Raw genomic sequence first — 20,208 nt, 5'->3', positions numbered from 1 at the left:
AACCATCCTCGAAATCCACCATATTTACAGTATTTGATAGAAAATCAAAAACTGAAGGATGATTAAGGTTTCTGGAATAATCTTCATGGTAATCTGGAAGATGGGAGCGATGGTGGTAATCTTCCCATGGTGCCTCTCCTATCATCATTGATTGAATGATTCCTTCATCTATAGAATGTACATGTGACAAAGGATCTGAAGAGGTTCCATATTCCTTAGACCTATCTATCCGAACACTCAATGAGCGTTGATTTGGGTTTGCCCCCAAGCCAAGAAAATTGATTGCTACAATATTTCTAAAATGGTGATGATCCATGCTGACAAAATGTTTAGGAATCTTTTGAATCCATTAGATATAAAAGATTTCATATTACAGGTTTCTACTGTGGCCACTTCCGCCAAATTACTCGGAGGCGGTAGGGCAAAATTACCCATTAAGGCAGGGTCTTTTAGGAGGCCTACTCCAATATTTTGAAGTGAATGATTGCTTCCATGGATCATTGGAATGCTTCCCATAACTTGTGAACTGTTGGGGAGAAATTTTTGTTGGTCGACGATTGTAATTCCTCCTTGGAAGGGAAATGTAATCTTCCTAAAGTAGGTTGACACAACTGCGGCCATGGCATATATCCAGGGCCTTCCCAGTAGGATGTTGTAATCGAGGTTTCCGTCGATTACTTCAACATCTATTTCTACTGTTTTCCCCCTAGTTCAACTTGCAAGTTACTTAAAATCCCATATGGGGTGTATGATCGTCCATCAAATGCTTTTAATGTCGTTGATGATCTTGACAAGGGTGGTGAGCCTAAATTTTTCCAGCAACTCATCGACATAGTACATGTAGATGCCCCCTCATCAATAATTGTTCGATGAACAGTTTTGTTGAGGGCTTTCACTTGAATGAGGAAAGCTAGTTGAGTTGGTAACCGAGGGTCATATCCTTTGTGATTAAAGGATACAAGATTAGAATCCGTTGGGTCAATCCCACCTATTACTGATAATAGAGCCTGCTTTTGGGAGGGGCAATTTTGCGGTACCTCAAGTGTCGACATAGCAGATGGCGATTGGGCTAGGTCCTCTACTATATTATAATTTTGTGCTACTTTTGCACGAGGATTAAATGTCAATTTGTGTACTACTCCCTTTGGCGGCTTTATCATTGGTTCAGGAATGATGGGTGGCACAACTTCGGTCAAAGTTGTTGTCGAACTACTAGGTTGTTCATTAGCCTTGTTATTCGACGGTTGTGGATTCCCGTAATCTTTATTCCTTGTCAGAGCATCATTTTGCTGTTTTGAGATAGACAACATAAGCACTTGGGATCGGGAAGCATTTTGATTAGCAACCAGTTTGGTTCCCGGGTTTGGAAACGGATCAGTCAATACTGCTGAGGTTTTTGAACTCTTAAAGAGTTTCTTAAATTTAGCTTTATGTGGACAATCTCTTGTCTGATGATCCTCATCGCATATCTGACACCCCGCGGGGGGTTTCCTTTGCCCAAAAGGGTTTGCAGAAGATTTTTCAGGAGATGATTCATCCTGCTTCTTTTTTCTCCCTTTATTTTTCTTCCTGCCTCCCAATTGCTTGGTTTCTTTGCCTTTATCTGTCGAGATGGCATTTACTTCCGAGGCAAGAAGTACTTCTTTTGCATTTTGACTAGAAATCTTACGGGCCTTTTTAGATGTAGCCTTTGTCGATTTCGTGTCTGTCGTACCAATCACACCATCGCCGACATGAGAGTCATTGTTTGATTTAGGAGGGAATGGTGATGTTATTCCAATTAAAGTAAATTTTAGATGCTTTGACACAACTTGTTTTTTCAATTTTTAAGAGTCGAGAAAAAACAAAAGATGACTCTAGTCGCCTTCGATTTTTAATGAGCCCGAAGTGACAAGTGCTCAGATGGACCTTTTCCTTTAAGGAGTCTAAAAAGGAATGAAAGAGACTACTTTGGAAATCTAGGTAGAGGGATTACCAAACCAATCGCAAAACTGCAGAATACTTTTTATGGTATGGCAATGAATCTTCCTGAATGTTGTGTTCAATGCATTGCGATCGATAGGGCGGTAGACATGGCTTCCTATGGATAAAGGATTAAGCCTATTGTGGTCTCCCAAAATATACTCGATGGTACGTGGGAGCACAAGTCCGTACTGGCACTTATCGTCTCAAAGTGGAGGAATCACCCAACCAACAGTGAAAACAACAGTTACTGGGCTTTACGACTGTAGGAATTTACAGTGTAAGTTCCTCAGACAGAACACCAAAGGACATCGCTCACAATCAGATCGCAGATCAATACACTAGTGTTTTTGACGTGGTTAAAACCCTCAAAGAGGGAAACAATCCACGGCCTGAGCCAACGCGGCCACTTCAGGCAATTTATTAATAAAAGAATGAAAATTTACATAAGCTTCTCTCATAGACGGATTACCCTACAAATGACCCTCCATGCGCTTTAAATAGAAATCATGGACCAATCGGGTGTTAAGCCACATATCAAGTGTCGGTAATACCGAGGAGAGAATGAACCGTTAGATCACTACATATCGTGACCGCCGGATTGTAAGTTACAAAATGTACAAGGTAAAGAAACACACTTTACCTAACTCTATACTAGACCAAGTTGTACTTAACTATTTCCTATGTGTCGGAATATCCTAACATCCCCCCTTAAGAACAACTTGGGATAGGATTGAAGGATTTACAAATATGACACAATAGGAGAAGGAAGGAGTCACTAGAGCCTATCCCCCCTTAGTGACATCTTCCTGAACTCCAACCATAAATCGAAGTGTAGTGAACTTCGCCTCTGTGAGAGCCTTTGTAAAGATGTCTGCAACTTGATCATCTGTTGAACAATATTGCACTTCAGGAACATGGTCATGAATGAGATTTCTGATGAAGTGCATGTGCAATTCAATGTGTTTGTTGTGCTGATGTTGGACTGGATCTTTGCATAGTTGAATGGCACTTTGATTATCACACCAAAGTGTAGTCGGATGCTGCTGCTGAAAGCCAAACTCTGACAGGATCTGACGAAGCCACAAGGCTTCCTTACTATCTTCTACGGCACCATGATATTCTGCTTTTGTTGAAGAAAGGGAAATGGCACCTTATTTCTTGCAAGCCCATGTAATAGGTCCTGAACCAAGAGTGAACACATAACCTGCAGTAGACTTCCGATCATCACAGTCACCAACCTAATTGGAATCAGTGAAACCAACCAATAGAGGAGATGCTTTGGCACTGTAATGAATCCGAAACTAAACTGTACCTCGAACATAACGAAGTATTCTTTTAGCTGCTTTCCAATGACTTTCACGGGGGTTTTGCATAAACCAAGCAACAAGGCCAACAACAAAGGAAAGGCCAGGATGAGTATGGGTTAGATACAAAAGTTTTCCTACAAGTTGACGGTATAAGGTAGCATCAACTTCAGGAGAAGTACAAGTGACTGAAATTTTGACTCCGGACTGAAAGGGAGAAGGGGCTGGCTTACAGTCTTCCATGTGAAAGTGGCATAGAATATCACATGCATACTTGGAATGAGAAAGGGAAATACCTTCCTTGGATTGCAAGACTTGAAGACCGAGAAAATAATGTAAGTGTCCTAAGTTTGTCATTTCAAACTTCCTTTTAAGGCTATACTTCACATGGTTTATAAGGTTGGGATTACTACCAGTCAGGATAAGATCATCAACATAAAGAACAAGAATGATAAGAGACTTTCCCACTTTCTTGTTGTAGACAGTATTGTCAGAATGACACTTAGAGAAGCCAGATTCTAAAAGAAAGATATCCATTTTGGCATACCAAGCTCGAGGAGCTTGCTTGAGACCATAAAGGGATTTCTTAAGCCGACATACAAGGCTGGAGTCTGTTTGTATAAAGCCAATAGGTTGTTCCATATAGATTTCTTCATGCAAGTCCCCATGCAAGAAGGCGGATTTAACATCCATCTGATGGACTTCCCATTTGAAAGAGGCGGCAAGGGAAAGAACAAGGCGGATAGAGCTCATTTTGGCAACAGGGGAGAAGGTTTCAGTATAGTCAATGCCTTCAACTTGTGAAAAACCCTTAGCAACAAGATGAGCTTTATGTTTATCAACTTTCCCATCAAGTCCATACTTGGTTCTATAAACCCATTTGCATCTAACAAGTTTACGTCCCTTTGGTAGAGGAACAAGATCCCATGTATCATTTGCCAATAATGAATGATATTCTTCATTCATAGCTGCTTCCCAATCTGGATGGCCTGAAGCTTCTGCAAAGGTGTCAGGATCATAATTTACTGGAGCTTGATCCAGTAAAGAAGAGGCTCTGTCAAACTGAGAACGTGTGCGTCGCTGATCTGTAGGATCACCGGCAAGATCACCTGCTACATCTCGAGTAGCATGAACCCATTTTGGAAACTGGGAGCTGAAGGAGGATCCTGAGATGGTGGGGGAGGATTTTCATCCTCACTTTCATCATCTGAAGAAGAAATGTTTTCAAAAGTAGAAGAGATAGGGAGAGGTGGCACATCCGCCGGACTAGGCTCGCAGGCCGATATATTTTCATCAAATTTTACATCTCTTCTAATGATAACATTTTTGGACTTAAATGGAATAAGTCTATAGCCTTTGACATCTTCAGAATATCCAACAAAAGTACATTTTTCACTCTTAGCTTGTAAATCTTTATGCTTTTCATCTGGAATATGGGCCCACACTTCACTTCCAAAAACACGTAAGTGACTTACATCTGGTTTGTTTGAGCTCCATGCTTCTTCTGGAGTGATATTCTTTAAAGCCTTAGTAGGAGTGCGATTTATTATGTAATGTTCACACTTAATTGCTTCTGCCCAAAAACTAAGACCAAGTCCTTTAGATTGTAGCATACAATTAGCCATTTCCTTCGAGGTGCGATTCTTCCTTTCAGCTACACCATTTTGTTGTGGAGTATATGGAACAATATGTTGCATTTGAATTCCATTATCAGTGCAAAAGTTGATGAATGTGTTTTTAACATATTCTCCGCCATTATCAGATCTTAGCTTAAGAATTTGATGTCCAGATTGTTTTTCAACAAAGGCCTTGAAGGCCAAAAATGTGTTAAATACTTCACTCTTGAGTTTTAAGAAGTATACCCAACTGCGTCTGGAGAAATCATCAATGAAAGTTAAGAAATACTTGCAGCCAGAGAATGAAACAACTGGAAGTGGACCACATAAATCACTATGCACAAGTTGTAAAGGGGCTGAGGCGTGCCAAGAGGCACGTTTTTCAAAACTGTCCCGATGATGTTTTCCGAGTACACATCCGGAACAAACACCATCTCTGCAAGATACCATAGGAAGACCTGTCACCATATTTTCTTTACATAGATGCTGAAGGGAGCGATAGTTTAAGTGACAAAATCGCTCATGCCAAAGTTTGCTCACTTCATTGTTATGAGCAACAAATACTTAGGGAAGATTTGATGACCCAAAGTTGCGAAACTTATACAACCTTGTAGAATCTTCAGCAATGCCAGTAGCTAAAATCTGTTTAGGATCTCTTAGGTCCTTGATTACAACATCATGAGGTGAAAATTCAACGATTTTACCTTCACCTGAATGAGTTATCTGATATACAGATAGAAGGTTGTAGGATAAGGTTGGAACACATAATACATCATTAAACTGACCATTGTCTAGATGAACAGTTCCAGTCCCTACAACACTAAGAGATCTATCATCACCAACATATATATTTTTGGTGTTACAATCATTTAAAGAAGAAAACATGGCTTTGTTTTTGGCCATGTGATAAGAAGCTCCAGAATCAATGAGCCACTCATGAGAATGAGAAGAAGAAGATACATTTAGTGCATAGACAGACCGAGATGCTTGACAACCACATGCAGAAAGTGCCATTCTTGAAGATGAAGTTGAAGTTGAAGATTTCTCCAAATGGATGTTATGCTTCTTCATTGCTGCTTCCAAGGCTTCCATTTTCTTAAAGCATTTGGATTCTAAGTGGCCATCTCAATTACAAAAGTTGCAATGTCTATCAGTATTCTTCCCTTTGTTTTTATTTGTCTTATCATTTTGTTGAAATGATTTTTCATTTTGAGGCTGAAATTGCTTAGGACCCTTGTTTGGTTTAGGACCATTCTTTTTAGGATACAACTTCTTAGGATTCTTTAGATTTGGTTGCTATTGGGCGGCTAATGCTTTCTTAGAAGAGTTTCCAAGATGAAGAAGACCAAGGTGTAAGAGTTTTTCTTGTTCTCTTATTAAAGAATCACAAAAAGAGTCAAAGGAGGGGGGATGCTTTGGGTTGCGTGCTTGCTTTGAGAAGGCTCTTTTTCCCTACAAAAAAAAATACACAAAACCCAACATGGACATACAAAAAAAATGAACCTTGTGGCTCGAAGTTAGCTTTAGCCGAAAAACTAAATATTTTCAAAAATGAACCTTGCGGCTCAAAGTTAGCTTTAGCTAGAAACTAAATATTTTCCTCAATGTTTCTGATTTTCTGAGATCACACTAAGGCGCAGCAGAAAAGAGCATACGCATGAGAAAAATCCTTCCTTTCTGTTTCTGATTTGCCCAGATTGCACAGAGTCACAGGGAAAAGAGCATACGCAGAAATGAAAGGTATAGATCCGGTAATAAAAAAAAGCTAAATAAATTGAAACCGAAATAAACAGAGAGAAAATAACTGTAAACTACAAATAAACACTGTATACCTCCAGATCTTAAAAATGACGCAGCTAGGGCTACCGGAAACCTTTTTGCGTGAAACGAAAGGGGTTCCTCACTGGAACAGATGCTCCCAACACAACAGAGCAGTCCTAGTGGCCCGAAAGCAGTCAAAAACAATAGATCTAGGAAATGGCAGTCGGATGCAGTTCTACCGGCTTCAGATTTGGATCACCAACGGACGCGGCCCTCAAATAGCTCTGATACCATGTAGGAATTTACAGGGTAAGTTCCTCAGATAGAACACCAAAGGACACCACTCACAACCAGATCGTAGATCAATACACCAGTATTTTTGACGTGGTTAAAACCCTCAAAGAGGGAAACAGTCCACGGCCTGAGCCAACGAGGCCACTTCAGGCAGTTTATTAATAAAAGAATTAAAATTTACATAAGCTTCTTTCATAGATGGATTACCCTACAAATGACCTTCCATGCGCTTTAAATAGAAATCATGGACCAATCGGGTGTTAAGCCATGGATCAAGTGTCGATAATACCGAGGAGAGAATGAACCGTCGGATCACTACATATCGTGACCGTCAGATTGTAAGTTACAAAATGTACAAGGTAAAGAAACACACTTTACCTAACTCTATACTAGACCAAGTTGTACTTAACTATTTCCTATGTGTTGGAATATCCTAACAACGACGCCGGAATACGTCTCTAGCCTAGACTTCTAGATGTTGTGCGTTAGGTTCCAAAGCATTGTTAGATTCATTAAATTTATTTTATAGTTGATCTTGCTTAAGAAATTTGCCTTTCAGGTTCACCGCGTGATGTATATGTATAATTCCTAAAATGCAATCTAAGATGATAAATAGTCATTTTATCTTCTTTGTGCAATGAAAATCCTAGCTACTAAGGAAAGAGAGACAATATTCTTTCAGCAAAGAGCATAGAGCACACAATATATGCACTATCCTAAATCAAACCAACAAACAGTCTAAATCAAAATGCCCATGCATGTATTTGTTTTCAGCCTTCTTAATGTGAAAATGGGAAAAGGAAAGCTAATGCGCAAATCTGAATTATTTTTCAAAGTGGCAATTACTAACAAGTTTCTTTTCAAAACAAAATGAGGGCACTGACAACACTTTGCGATTTGGAATTGAAAACTTGCTTTCGACACTAGAAAAACTACTAATTCAGATCAAATACAATAGTAACAGGGTAATCGACTATCAAGAGAAATCAGACTCTCTTCTATGACTGAAAACGACACTTGCAACACTTTCAAATCAAGAAACGACAGTACAATTGCGCTACTTCTTTGTAAAGGAGAACTGAAAATGACTCAAAAAATACATAAAAACATTTACAGTTCTTTGCACAATGGAGGCGGAATAACAACAAGGAAAGGGGTTTCAAACAGAGGTGTACTGACTACAGGCAACAAAACACTTGAATAGATATGAAAAGAGTGAACACAGAAACCAAAATTTAGGAACAATGCCTAGTCTGATAAACGCACTTGTAACACAGTGAAACTGAAATGCAATGCACCTACTACACTCAGGAAGTGCGCCGAATTTGAGATTCACAGAACAGACAGTGCACTGGACCAGGGACGAGACTTTGATTGGGTTCCGGGTCACAGTTTGGAGTTCAGTTCAGGGATTTTGGCCGAGCAAGTGGTAATCAGTAAATCAATCACATGGGTAGATATAAGGAGGTTACTAGAGCCACCACGAGGGCAATTGGAAAGCTTGTAAATCAATTGTTTAATTCATAAACAAAACCTGGAGATTGACTGAAGCATCGTTGATCTACTTTACACTTGCATAGAAAATGCAGTTCGAAGGCTAGCTGGCTTGACTTCAGGCTCCGTCTGTAAGTTTATAAAGTAAACAAATGTAGATAAACAATCAATCTATTCACTCCCCAGTGGAGTCGCCATTTTGTTACAGGGAAAAGTGTCTATGCAGAACTGCTAATCCCACTAAGGTTGGTAGCTACCATAGAAACAAACAAAGTAAAACTACTTTCGTTTTCCTTTATGAAAGATAGATGAGAGAAGAATAAAGGAGACCAACCTCTGTCTTGCGCTTGGTTCCTTGCCCGATTCCTCTCTCTTCTGATAGTCCTTTGCTACTTGCTTTCTTGTATACCCAGCTTCACAGAGTACCTGGAGAACTAAAGCAACATTACACTATACGAGAACATAGATCTATTATCATAAACAATCTAGGATCAGATGTAAATTGACCATACAAATGCATAAAACATAAATCACACAAGAGTATGGAGGAAAACTTGAATAGCTTTATTGATAATCAAGAAAGAGCCAAGAGAGTTACAACCAATTGTTCTGACCCAGCATCATCCTCTCAGCAAGTGAGCCCCTCTTCACCTCATGAAAAGCTTAGATCACCCAACACTATGATGTTACCTCAAGAAACCAACAACAATTCCTTACAAGATGCAAAATTCCAGCCTCTCCCCTCCTGGATCTCTAGGATGAGAGATCTATATATAGATATTTTCAGAGGTCTGAGTCAGCTCTAGGTTTTTGATTAGTGTCTTCTCTCTGATTGTTCTTAATTCCACTAGGAGATCTCTTACTCATCCTTGGGCAATTCTGAGAGGCAAGTGTCACAGGAGAAGTTTCTGGAAGATTCCATTATCATCCACCTCACAAACTGTCTCTGCCACTTGTCTTTTCTCGTCCATCGCACCCCATAGAAGGGATTTTTGAAATGCAACGCACTTCCCGTGTGTACAAGGTGAGATGCATCGCACCCTGGCCATGGAGCAAGTAATATGATCCAGTTTTGACTAGTTCTGAGTAGTTTTTCATGGAAAACTTCTGGGAGATGATGTAATCAATTGACCTTGTTCTTTTAGGGGTTGGAACAACACCTTTTGAGACTTATGAGTCCTTAGTTTATGGACATTTATGATTGGGGTTGCAGTGCCCAAAAATGTCTATAACAAGTAGGGACATATATTTGAACCATTTTGATGGCATTGGTATTTGGGAATCCAACTTGCCCAAATACCAATTTCCCCAAGTCCATGTTTTTTCTGAAATTGTCCATATGTGCCATGTATGTTACATTCCTAGCCAGTGAGTTGTAATGTCCCGTGACCAGAAAGTCTTGTTTACCATCACAGCTGAATCAGTAAATGAGATGTTACAAGTCCAACCAGGTCCAAACCTGACCCCACTCTCAATTGGATATTTTTTAGACTAGTACACCAAGTTGAGTCCATCAAAACTAGCCCAATTGTTTCAAAATTTCATTGTAGAAGAGCAACACATTCCAAAAGATGCCCCCCCATATGTTTATGACACCTTCTCTAAAAGGGGCAAGCATATTGTGACTATGATATCATCTATGTTGGGTTGTACCACTAATGAATTTGTCTCTGAGCTTATCCTGGCCTTCATGTCCATTTTTACCCAAGGAAAGCCACCTGCTACTATATACAATTATGCTCAGTTCATAGCTGAGACGATGCATGAACCGTTTACTAGAATGCACAATGAGAGAGTATTCAAAAGCTCATATGTATTGTACCACATGTTTCTATATTACCAGTGAGACAAATTTCCCTTTACCATCCAGAAGCTTGATACCAGAGGCCAGCCCATGTCTATCATATTTTGGACACCACTTTTCCACAAGTTTCAATCACTATATACCTATACAGATGATCCAAAATGGATTTTGGATAGGCTCCTAAGTCTAAGTGTTCCTCATAGAGGAAAAGTGAAAGTCTAAGGAAGTTCTTGGAACTAGCCACATTGTAGATATCATCTCATTCTAAATCTACTGCAACTTGAATGGGCAAAAACTGACTTAGGATGCAGAAGTTATCATAAATGAAGTTGCCTCTATCCTTTGGAAAAAGGAGAAAAATACTCTAAAAAGGGATCCTAAAAACCCTCTAAGTCTTCAAAATCTCCTAAAATATCAAAATTATCGCATAATGGAGAACCTTTCAAAAAAAGGCGGATAACACTATCAGGAGGCAAAAAACATGAACAAACAACGAAAATCGAGCCTATCAGAGGTCAACAAAGAAATGAACAAGAGCCGTTAGATTTGGCCGATCAACGATCCAAATCCGATCGGAAAATCACAATCAGCGGAGGATATTAGAACATGTTGTATGATTTTTGTGATTGTCATAATGCAACCAGCGATTACAACAGAGAAATTACCAAAGGGCATGGGACTCATTCAATATGCGATTGTGACAAGTCGCATCGCAATATCGCATCAGAGCTACGCAACGACGCAAGGCTATACATATGTATATATGCGATGCGATAGCTAGACCCAATGGGGCTATAGGCAATAATTAATATTTTTGAAGTCTATCAAAAGGAAATTTTATGTGTATTTTCGCATATTTCGTTTAATAAATGAAAAGCAAAGGAATGCGCCAATGGGATGAATCCGAACCCAAAGGCGTTCCGAAATGAAAATGAATAATATTTCAAATCTGCCATAAGACTGTTTTAAGGGATTTTGCAATGTTTTTAACGTATTTTCTAAATACAAAGGGAAGCCACAGAATGGGCATTGTGACTTGCGATAAGTGATTATGGGTGGGCCCGATAGGAGTTTAAGGAAGAATTCATAGTAATTGAAATCTAATGAATAGTGTTTTCTGTGGATTTTTCCCATGTTTTACAGCGTTTCTTTGTGTAAACAGGGAATGACTATTTCTAAGGATTTCAAGCACCGATGGTTCCATTTCGTTATAACACAGGTGGCCACTATCCTTGAGGGCATTTAGCAATGATTACTAATGCTAAGAGAGGGGATTTGAGCAAACAAAGGCTGGAAGATAGAGAGCTTGAAAGGGAAAATGAACAAGCAGCATTGATTTGGCTTAAAAGCCATGAATGTCAGAAACAGCAGGGGGTTGTTGGTTGCTGAGGTTGTTGTTGGGGTTTTGTTGCTGAAAGTGAAGCCAAAGTAGGAAGCTAAGGTGAAGGAGGCAGTGCAGAAGCAAAAAGAGCAGTCGAGGGAGTCACTTGGAAGTCAAGTGAGAAGCCAAGGGGGTTGTAAACTGATAGAGAGCAGAAAGGAGCAAAAGCTGAAAAGCAAGAGCCAGAGCCAGAGCCGAAGAGCTAGAGTCAAAGTCAAGAGCCAGAACCAAGAGCCAAAGAGCCAAAGCCAAAGAACCAAAGCCAAAGAGCTAGAGCCAAAGAGCCAAAGATCCAGAGCCAAAGAGCCAAAGAGCGAGAGCCAAAGAGCCAGAGCTAAGAGGCAAGAGCCAAAGCCAAGAGCCAAAGCCAAGAGCTAGAGCTTCAAGAGCCAGGGGATAAAATGGTGTTTGAACCCACTTTTTCTATGAAAAACACAGGAGTTGAGCCAAGAGATTGTAAAAAGGACTTACACCATAATACAAGAGAGCCTAGTTGAGTTGACTAGAGCTCACGGAGACGTAGGCTAAGAGTTTTGGGTGAACTCCTAATTAAATTGCTGTCTTATGTGTTGTTTTCACAACTGCATTATTTACTGTTGTATGTATTTATATATAAGTTTCAATGCATTAATTTACAACACTTGAATAGTTTAAAACAAATACCAACGTACACCTCAATATCAAGCACTTATTAATTCCGCATTGGTTAATCAATAAGACTTGGGAATATTTAAAGCTTTGGAATTGGGAGAGGTTCTTGTAAGTTATACAAGAAGCCTAAGTGCCCCATTTTCAAATCAATAGATTTCATTTATTTGTTTTTCCATCCAGTCATGACCATGCTGATAGGAAGCCCTCCACCCCGAATAAGTGAAGACATCAAAAGAGTCCTCTAGTTGTCGAAGCTAAGTAAGGTGGGATATTAGTACCTTTACCAAAGCCACACTGAGATAGGAATCTATGGGTGTCAGCTTGCCCCATACAAACTTCCCAAATACCTCCCCATGAGGTTATTTGCTCTATAGTATTATAGGAAAATCATGAATTCTGATGAAGTTAATTTTGTATCAGCCAAGAAAAGAACCCAATTCAAAGTCAAAAATCAGTTAGGCCCTTTCATTTGTAACTCTAGAGAAGCAGGGTAGGAGGCAGATCTGATTCTGCAACAGATGAAATTTCCAAACAATTTCATGTGGATATATGACCCTCAAGGGTTTATGACCAGACTTAGAAAAAAGGTCAAATTAGGGCCTTACATTCATCATCCCATACCAGAGATTGAAAGATATGCAAATCAATCTGAGTGGTTGGAGAGCACTCTTGTAGACAGGGATAGTACAAAGGTATATGTTCAGAATGCCTTGACTGATTTAGAAAGACAGCTTGACGAAAGCTTGTTTCTGCAAGTACCTGAACAACAAGAAAGAACCATGAGCACCCCTCTTATTATGCAGACTCCTCAAAATGAGGAAAATAATCCTAAAATGGGCAAAGAGGTAGCCTCCAGCTCACTTATAGACAGTTCAAAAATGCAGTATGAAGCTAGTCAGAGCAAGAGACCAAGGCTCAATCTTGTTTCATAATAGGAAGACACAGAGGAATCGACACAAGTAACTGATACTGAGCTAGGAAGAAGCAAAGGAACAGCTCCATCTCGAGAAACTCAAGAGCCATCCACATCACAGACTCAAATGTTGGAGAGGCAGCTTAGTGTAGAAGTCTCCTCATTCAATAGGCCTACTGATAAAGACCAGGACATTAAAGACAGGTATAAAGAAATCAAGATGAGAAATGAAAAACTGAAAGCACAGACTTATGCACAATATCTTAAGATTACACCTACCAATCAAACCAGATTGATTTCAGCTTTTGAAATCAAGGAAGGAAAGATGCAAATGTCTTTCATAAAGCCAACTGTGCAGCCACCAAGGACAATAGAAGATTATAAAAAGATTGATTCTGAGGTATTGGCAAGGGATATTCATCCCATAGACCAAATTGAATTTCACAAATGAGCTGGTGAAATGATTTACTCCACCCTAACTGGAAAAGCCATAGCTGCCCATCAATTGAAAAATTCATTGACCAATATCTCAGCTCAGTATCAGTTGGAGAAGGCATCCTCACAGGCCAAAGACACCAGAATTAAGTCTTTGGAATACTTGGTGATTAAATTTGGACATGATCCCAAAGACATCAAAGCCACTGAGAAGCTAATCAAGAAAAAGAATGATGACATTGCAACACTTAAAAAATAATTGAAAATACCTCAGCTATAGCATCCCTAGACACAAGAATTTTTGGAGAGCCAAACCAGGCATGAAGAGTTGATGGACTTAGTCCTCAAGCTCAATGATCAGTTAAGGGAAATAGAGAAGGAATTGGACACTTTAATCCAAGTGAAGCATATTGATATTGCCACAACCTTAGTGAAAACTATCCTAATGGTCTCAACAGTTGTTCCTTCTACATTGGCAGCCTCATTGGCTCCCACAGCTCCTATGGCTACATCAGAATAGGTTTCCACACACTCTACATCAGTAGCAGGTACATCAGGTGAAGAGGTAGCAAAGTTAGTCAAGGCTATTGAGGAAATGTCCATACAGGCTACAGAAATGAATAAGTTGAAAGAAAAGGTGACAAGCTTAGAAATTAATTGCAACCTTGCCAAAATCATGCAAAAGGAAGAAGTGCAAAAAGCTGCTAGAATTAATGAGAGAATAAAGGCCATGGAGAAGGACCTAACACTAAAAGAACCTCTTGGAAAAGCTAAGGAACTGCTATGGGCCAATATAATTGACTTTGTCAATGATATTTTCCCATCTATTCAAGTAATTTTTAAGCAGATAGATCTAATAAAGATGGCTACAAAAGCCATGCCAAAGGTAAAAGATAAATTGGGAGAGGTTCCCAAAGATGCCACCAAAATCATCCAATTACTTAACAGTAAAAATAGATATGAGATTCAAGAATTGGATATAGAGGATAGAACAGAAACAATTTTGGAGGTAAGGAAAGTCATTTCCAAGAGAAACTTGATGTTAAGCTTGGAGGAGAAATGCCAAAATATGCAAGTAGCCATTGATAGATTTATGGCTAAGTTTCAAATTTTGAGGGAGAAAGGGTTACCCAATCCCTTAGTCATAAATGACAAGCTCATGACACAACAAGATTACAACAACAAACTCAAAGAGCTAGCAAAAGAACAGGCCAGTACATCTTCAATGAAGGCATTACCAACAATCCAAGTATTATACCACAAGTTTGAAAACTTGTTTTACCTCCAACATGAGGTAAAACACTTGTTTGTCAATAAGCCTACTTTTCCCATGTACACTAAGGTAGATGAAATATACAAAAGGATGTCAAAGATCCAATTACCTGATGCTAAAATGTGGGAAAATTTGACTGATTTACTGTAAGAAAAATGCAGTAAAAAGGTAAAAGAAAAATAGCCAGGTGAAAAGATAAAGACAAATAAGTAGATTTAAAGACTAGCAGCGTCAAAGAGTATTAGACGAAAGCCAAAAGTAGATCAAAAGATTCTTAATTTCCCTTTGTTTTCTATTACCCTCTATTCCTTGTTTATATCTTGGTCTGAGAACCCTTAATTGCTCTCTCACCCTGATCAAAGCCATTTCACCCCCCTGTTCCAAAGACCTACACTTTACTCTGCTATCTTGCCCTTTGAACATTCCCTTTGGTGATTTGATCCAGTTCTGCTGCCCCTCTATTGACTCGATAGCCCAATGGTCTAAAGACATCATTCTATCCATATTTTTTAAGGATCCCACCATCAAATCTTGAATACAAACAAAAAAAACCCAGAACATTCGTAACTGGCCTAAAATCCCAACAAACAAAGCTAAATCATATAGAGAGAGCCCTCACTGAGGCTAGGTTGGCTAGAGCCTATGTGTAGAAATTCCCGCTTGTAGATCACCTGATAATGCAATATACTAAAGAAAAATACTTGATCTACTTCTATAAACAATTATGTGGAAGCTTAATTGAATATGAGCAAGTTCAATTGAACACATATAATTGATAAGAAGAAATCAATCACACATAACACAAAAGAATTAATTAGGGGAAAGCACCGGCCTAGAACCCCAAATTTGTATTATCATACAAGTGGAAATCTTTTCCAAGTTACAAAAAGAATTAGCTCAAAAGCTATCCTGCTCTCTCTGCAATAAAAAAATGAAGTTCATAAGATGAATAGACAAGTATATATCCTCCTCAATTCCTCCAAACCCCTATTTATTTGTGCAATTTTTCTTGGGGTCTAGTGAAGCCACATGTGTGAATTGGCCTCATCAGACTCACTAAATAGGAAGAAGTAACAACACAATTCTCTTGGAAAGAAATCCTTCTGCATGCAAGGAATATCTTAGCAACTAATAGTACACCGTCCCTCCATCTGATCTCAACTGGGTCTCTATCTGAACTAACATGCCTGAGTTATGTATGAGAGAATATTCAATTATCTGAAGAGCAGCAGTTATATGCAAGCATGCATTAACTAACTGAACTTACATTAATTTAAACAAACTGTTTAAATCAATCTAACTGGACTTGACTTAGTTAACTGAGCCAACTAATTACTACTCAAATTAGAACTCATCCTTACATCTTTAACTGATGGATAAATTCCTCAATTAATGTAGAAATTGTTGCATGTCCTCACACAGAATTCATGTTTGGTTTTTCACAACTAATTAACTCATGGTGAATTAATTATTTTATTTTCAAACAGTTGTTAAGTTCAAATTCGAATTTTACTTCCTATTATAGTTTAGGGACTAACTAAAATAGGAAGGTATCCCGAAATGCTATTTATAGAAAAGCTATTTTTAGCACTTTCACTTTTCATCCATTGTTGCTAAGTTCAACACTGGCTGAACTTCTATTTATAGTAGTGCTATTTTTATCATTTCTTGTTGCTATCTTCAACACTCCCTCTCAAAAAGAAAGTGGTTATCAGTAAACCCAATCCTATCGCTATGGAAATCGAACTTGCACTTTGACAATGCATTTGTCAAAATATCTGCATCCTGTTCCTCGATTGAAACATACAGCAACAACATGATCCTCTTAACCATACAATCTCGAAGATGGTGATACTAAATATCAATGTGCTTGGACCTATCATGAAAAACTAGATTCTCAGAGAGTTTGATGCACCTCTGATTATCATAGTAGATCACTGTAGGATCCATCCTCTGACCAAACAATCCCACTAGAATCTTCTGCATCCAAATGGCCTCACATGTAGCCTGATGAGTAGCCATGTATTCAACCTCTGGTAAGCTAAGTGGAACTGATCTCTGTTTCCTGTTGTACCAGGAAACTGTAGCTGAACCAAGGTTGAAGATTCCTCCAGAAGTGATCTTCCTGTCTAATGGACTCCCTGTCCAATCTGCATTTGTGAAGCGCTGAAGCTTCACTCCCTCTGTCCATATGTACCACAATCCAAACTGAGATGTGCCTCTGAGGTATCTCAGCACATGCTTCACTAGCTTCCAAAACAGCTTGGTAGGTTGAACCATAGCTTGACTTAGCTGGTTCACCTCAAAGCATAAGTCGGGTTGTGTGTTCACTAGATGCATAAGTGAACCCAGCAGCTGCTGATAAATAGTAGCAGCTACTACCTCACTTGAAGTAGCATACTCCTTCCTCTAGTTCCCAACTACAGGAGTCTGCATGGGTTTGCACTTCTCCATATGGAACCGCCTGAGGATCTCATTGGCATACTTGCCTTAAGATACAAAAACTTCTCCATCTCTCTGCCACACCTCCATGCCTAGAAAGTAGTGCATAAGACCCATGTATTTCATCTCGAACTCTCTTGCAAGGTCCTCCTTGCAAGACTGTATCAACTAATAATCACCTGTCAAAATCAGATCATCGACATAAAGTACAATGATCAATGGCTTACCTTCTACCATGATGTGGTAAAGGTTTGCATCTGCTTCAATCTTGGTGAAACCCAACCCAGTGAAATAGCTATCTATCCTGGTGTACAAAGCACGAGGTGCTTGCTTCAGTCCATACAGAGCCCTCTTGAGTCTGCACACATGTGACTCACTATCGAAGGTTTCGAAACCTTCTGGCTGCTCAGTGCACACCTCCTCTTCAATCGTCCCATTGAGGAATGTTGTCTTCACATCCATATGGTGGATCTTCCACCTCATCTGAGCTAATAGTGCCAATATCGATCTAATCGATGAGTACCTTGCTACAGGAGCAAAGGTCTCATTGTAGTCGATCCCCTTGACCTGTGAGAAACCTCGGGCAATAAACCTTGCCTTGTGTTTCTCAACACTGCCATCAACTGCCTGCTTTACCTTGTAAATCCATTTGTAACTCACCACTGACTTGTTCTGAGGTCTTGGGACAACATCCCAAACACATTTCCACGTGATGGAGTCATACTCCTCCACCATTGCATCAACCCACATTGGTTGTTGCACTGCCTCCTCGAATGAAGAGGGCTCGAAATCTACACACTCCCCAACCAGGGCCATGTAACTAGTGTACCACTCTAGTGACCTCCTATGTCTACGCTGAGAAGATGGTTGTCCCACATTCTCTAGTGCATATAGCATCAACCTATCGGCTTCCCTTGAGTGTTTCTACCCATCACTAGAAGTCTCAGCATGAGTGGATGTTTCCAATCCTAGATCCTATGCATGCGGGTGCTCTGCATCAATCTGAGGCTCCTCCTCCTTAGGAATAGAAGGTTCCTCATCTACATGCAACTTGAGCTCCCTCTTAAGTGACACTTGCATGGCTTTCTGCTCGTCGAACTTTAGATCCTTGCATACCACAGTCCTCTGAGTGGAAGGTAGGTACACCCAATAGTTGTGAGGTGTATCCGTGTACCCCACAAGTATTCCCAACTCAATTGTTGGGTCTAACCTCTTCCTGGCATCTTTGGTCACATGACAGTAAACTAATGATCCAAAGATTTGGAAGTGACTTACATCAGGTCGCTTCCCAGAATAGGCCTCCATAGGAGCCTTCATCCCCAGTATACAATGTGGGTTTCTGTTCTCCAAGTATACTATTGTATTGTATGCCTTAGCCCACAAAAGCAGTGGTGGGCTTTGGTCATGCAACATCACTCAAGTTTCTCCCACAATCGACATGTTCTTCCTTTCGGCCACCCCATTTTGCTGTGGGTTATGGGGTGTTGTCAATTCCCATTTAATTCCTTCTACAGTGCAAAAGTCCTTAAACTGCTGGGAGACATACTCTCCACCATTATCGCTACGCAAGGATTTTATTTCCTTTCCTGATTCTTTCTCTGTGAAGGCTTTAAACTCACAAAACCTTAGGAAGGTCTAATCCTTCTTTTGCATAAAGTAGATCCAGCATCTACGAGAAAAATCATCAAAAAAAATAACATAGTACCTTTGTTTAGCAGTGGACGCTGTAGAGAAAGGTCCATAAACATCTGAGTGAACTCTCTCTAGGATTGCTCCAGCTCTACTGTCTTGATCCGGAATGGAAGATTTCACGTACTTACCCAAGGTATAACCTTTTCTTGTACCCATTTGCTCAAGTTTTCCCTTGGGTAATCCGATAGAAATCTGTTGCATGATCTTCAAGGATCCATGGTGCAAGTGGCCCAATCTTCTATGCCATAGCTCGCCAACATCTTGGCTCTGCACCATCTCTTCTTTGGAACTCAAAGCAACATAGTCATCTACCTCCAGCTTGTAGAGATTCTTAACTTGAATCCTTATTCTCTTTGTTTGTCTAGTGCCGATATGCCTCACGAATACCTTTCCTTTGCTAAAGACTACATCATAGCCTTTATCTTCTAGCAAAGAAATGGATAGAAGATTCTTCTTCAGACCTGGTACATACTTTACATCAGTCATGGTGAGGGGATCTCCATGCTCCCTTTGAAACAAAACCTTACCTTCACCTAAGACATAGTACTTTCCATCATCGCCCATCTCGATTCGCATCTAGAGATCCTTCTCCTCCAAGGTACTGAAGAGATTCTTGTCACCCCTCATGTGGAATGAGCCTCCACTGTCCAGGTACCAAACACATCCCAACATGGATGAAACCATGCATGCGATAAGAGAGAAATCCAGCTCAAACTGTGAGGCCAGTGCCTCGCCATCAAATCCCTTTGAGGAACCCTTCTTGGATTTCTTCTATGGACAATTAGTAGCATAATGGCCCACTTCATGAGAATGAAAGCATCACATTTTTTATTTTTCAAACTTCTTCCCACCATGGGAAGAACTGTATTTGGATTGGGATGCCTTCCCTTTCCCCTTCCTTGCCTTACTCGCTAAGGCTAGATTTTCCTCATCATCTTGCTTCGATGAGGATCCATCTCTAGTGCTTCTTCTTATCTCCTCCTGCATCGGATCCGACCAAATTCGTTCCTAGTCTAGCAGTTTCTCTCTTCCATTAACCGATTCTTGGTAGCTATGCCAGCTCTTAGGAAGACCGAGGAGTGCAAGACTCACCATGTCATCATCCGTTGTCGTGATCCCTACACTTCCATGCTCATCCCTGCAGGTGGTGAGCTTGTTCAGATACGAAGAGATCGTGTCGCCC

The 20,208-nt window shown here is 39.9% G+C and overlaps 1 protein-coding gene across 1 annotated transcript in view; it reads right to left on the bottom strand.

Moving 5' to 3' along the window:
- The window catches only part of LOC149227434 (large ribosomal subunit protein eL8y-like), a 77,699-nt gene extending 58,110 nt beyond the window's left edge, over nucleotides 1-19,589 (bottom strand). Inside the window, exon 1 of the mRNA XM_089380504.1 lies at nucleotides 19,487-19,589. Within this exon, the coding sequence (XP_089236630.1) occupies nucleotides 19,487-19,589 (103 nt within the window). The remainder of the gene's footprint in view (nucleotides 1-19,486) is intronic.
- Nucleotides 19,590-20,208: the final 619 nt, after the last annotated feature.

This window comes from Pinus tabuliformis, chromosome J (assembly GCF_031772625.1).
Source record: "Pinus tabuliformis cultivar Carrire ecotype Pingquan chromosome J, CPIR1, whole genome shotgun sequence".
NCBI classification, from domain to species: domain Eukaryota; kingdom Viridiplantae; phylum Streptophyta; class Pinopsida; order Pinales; family Pinaceae; genus Pinus; species Pinus tabuliformis.
Note: the sequence above shows the minus strand (reverse complement) of the source record. Positions and strands in the feature narration are given on the sequence as shown.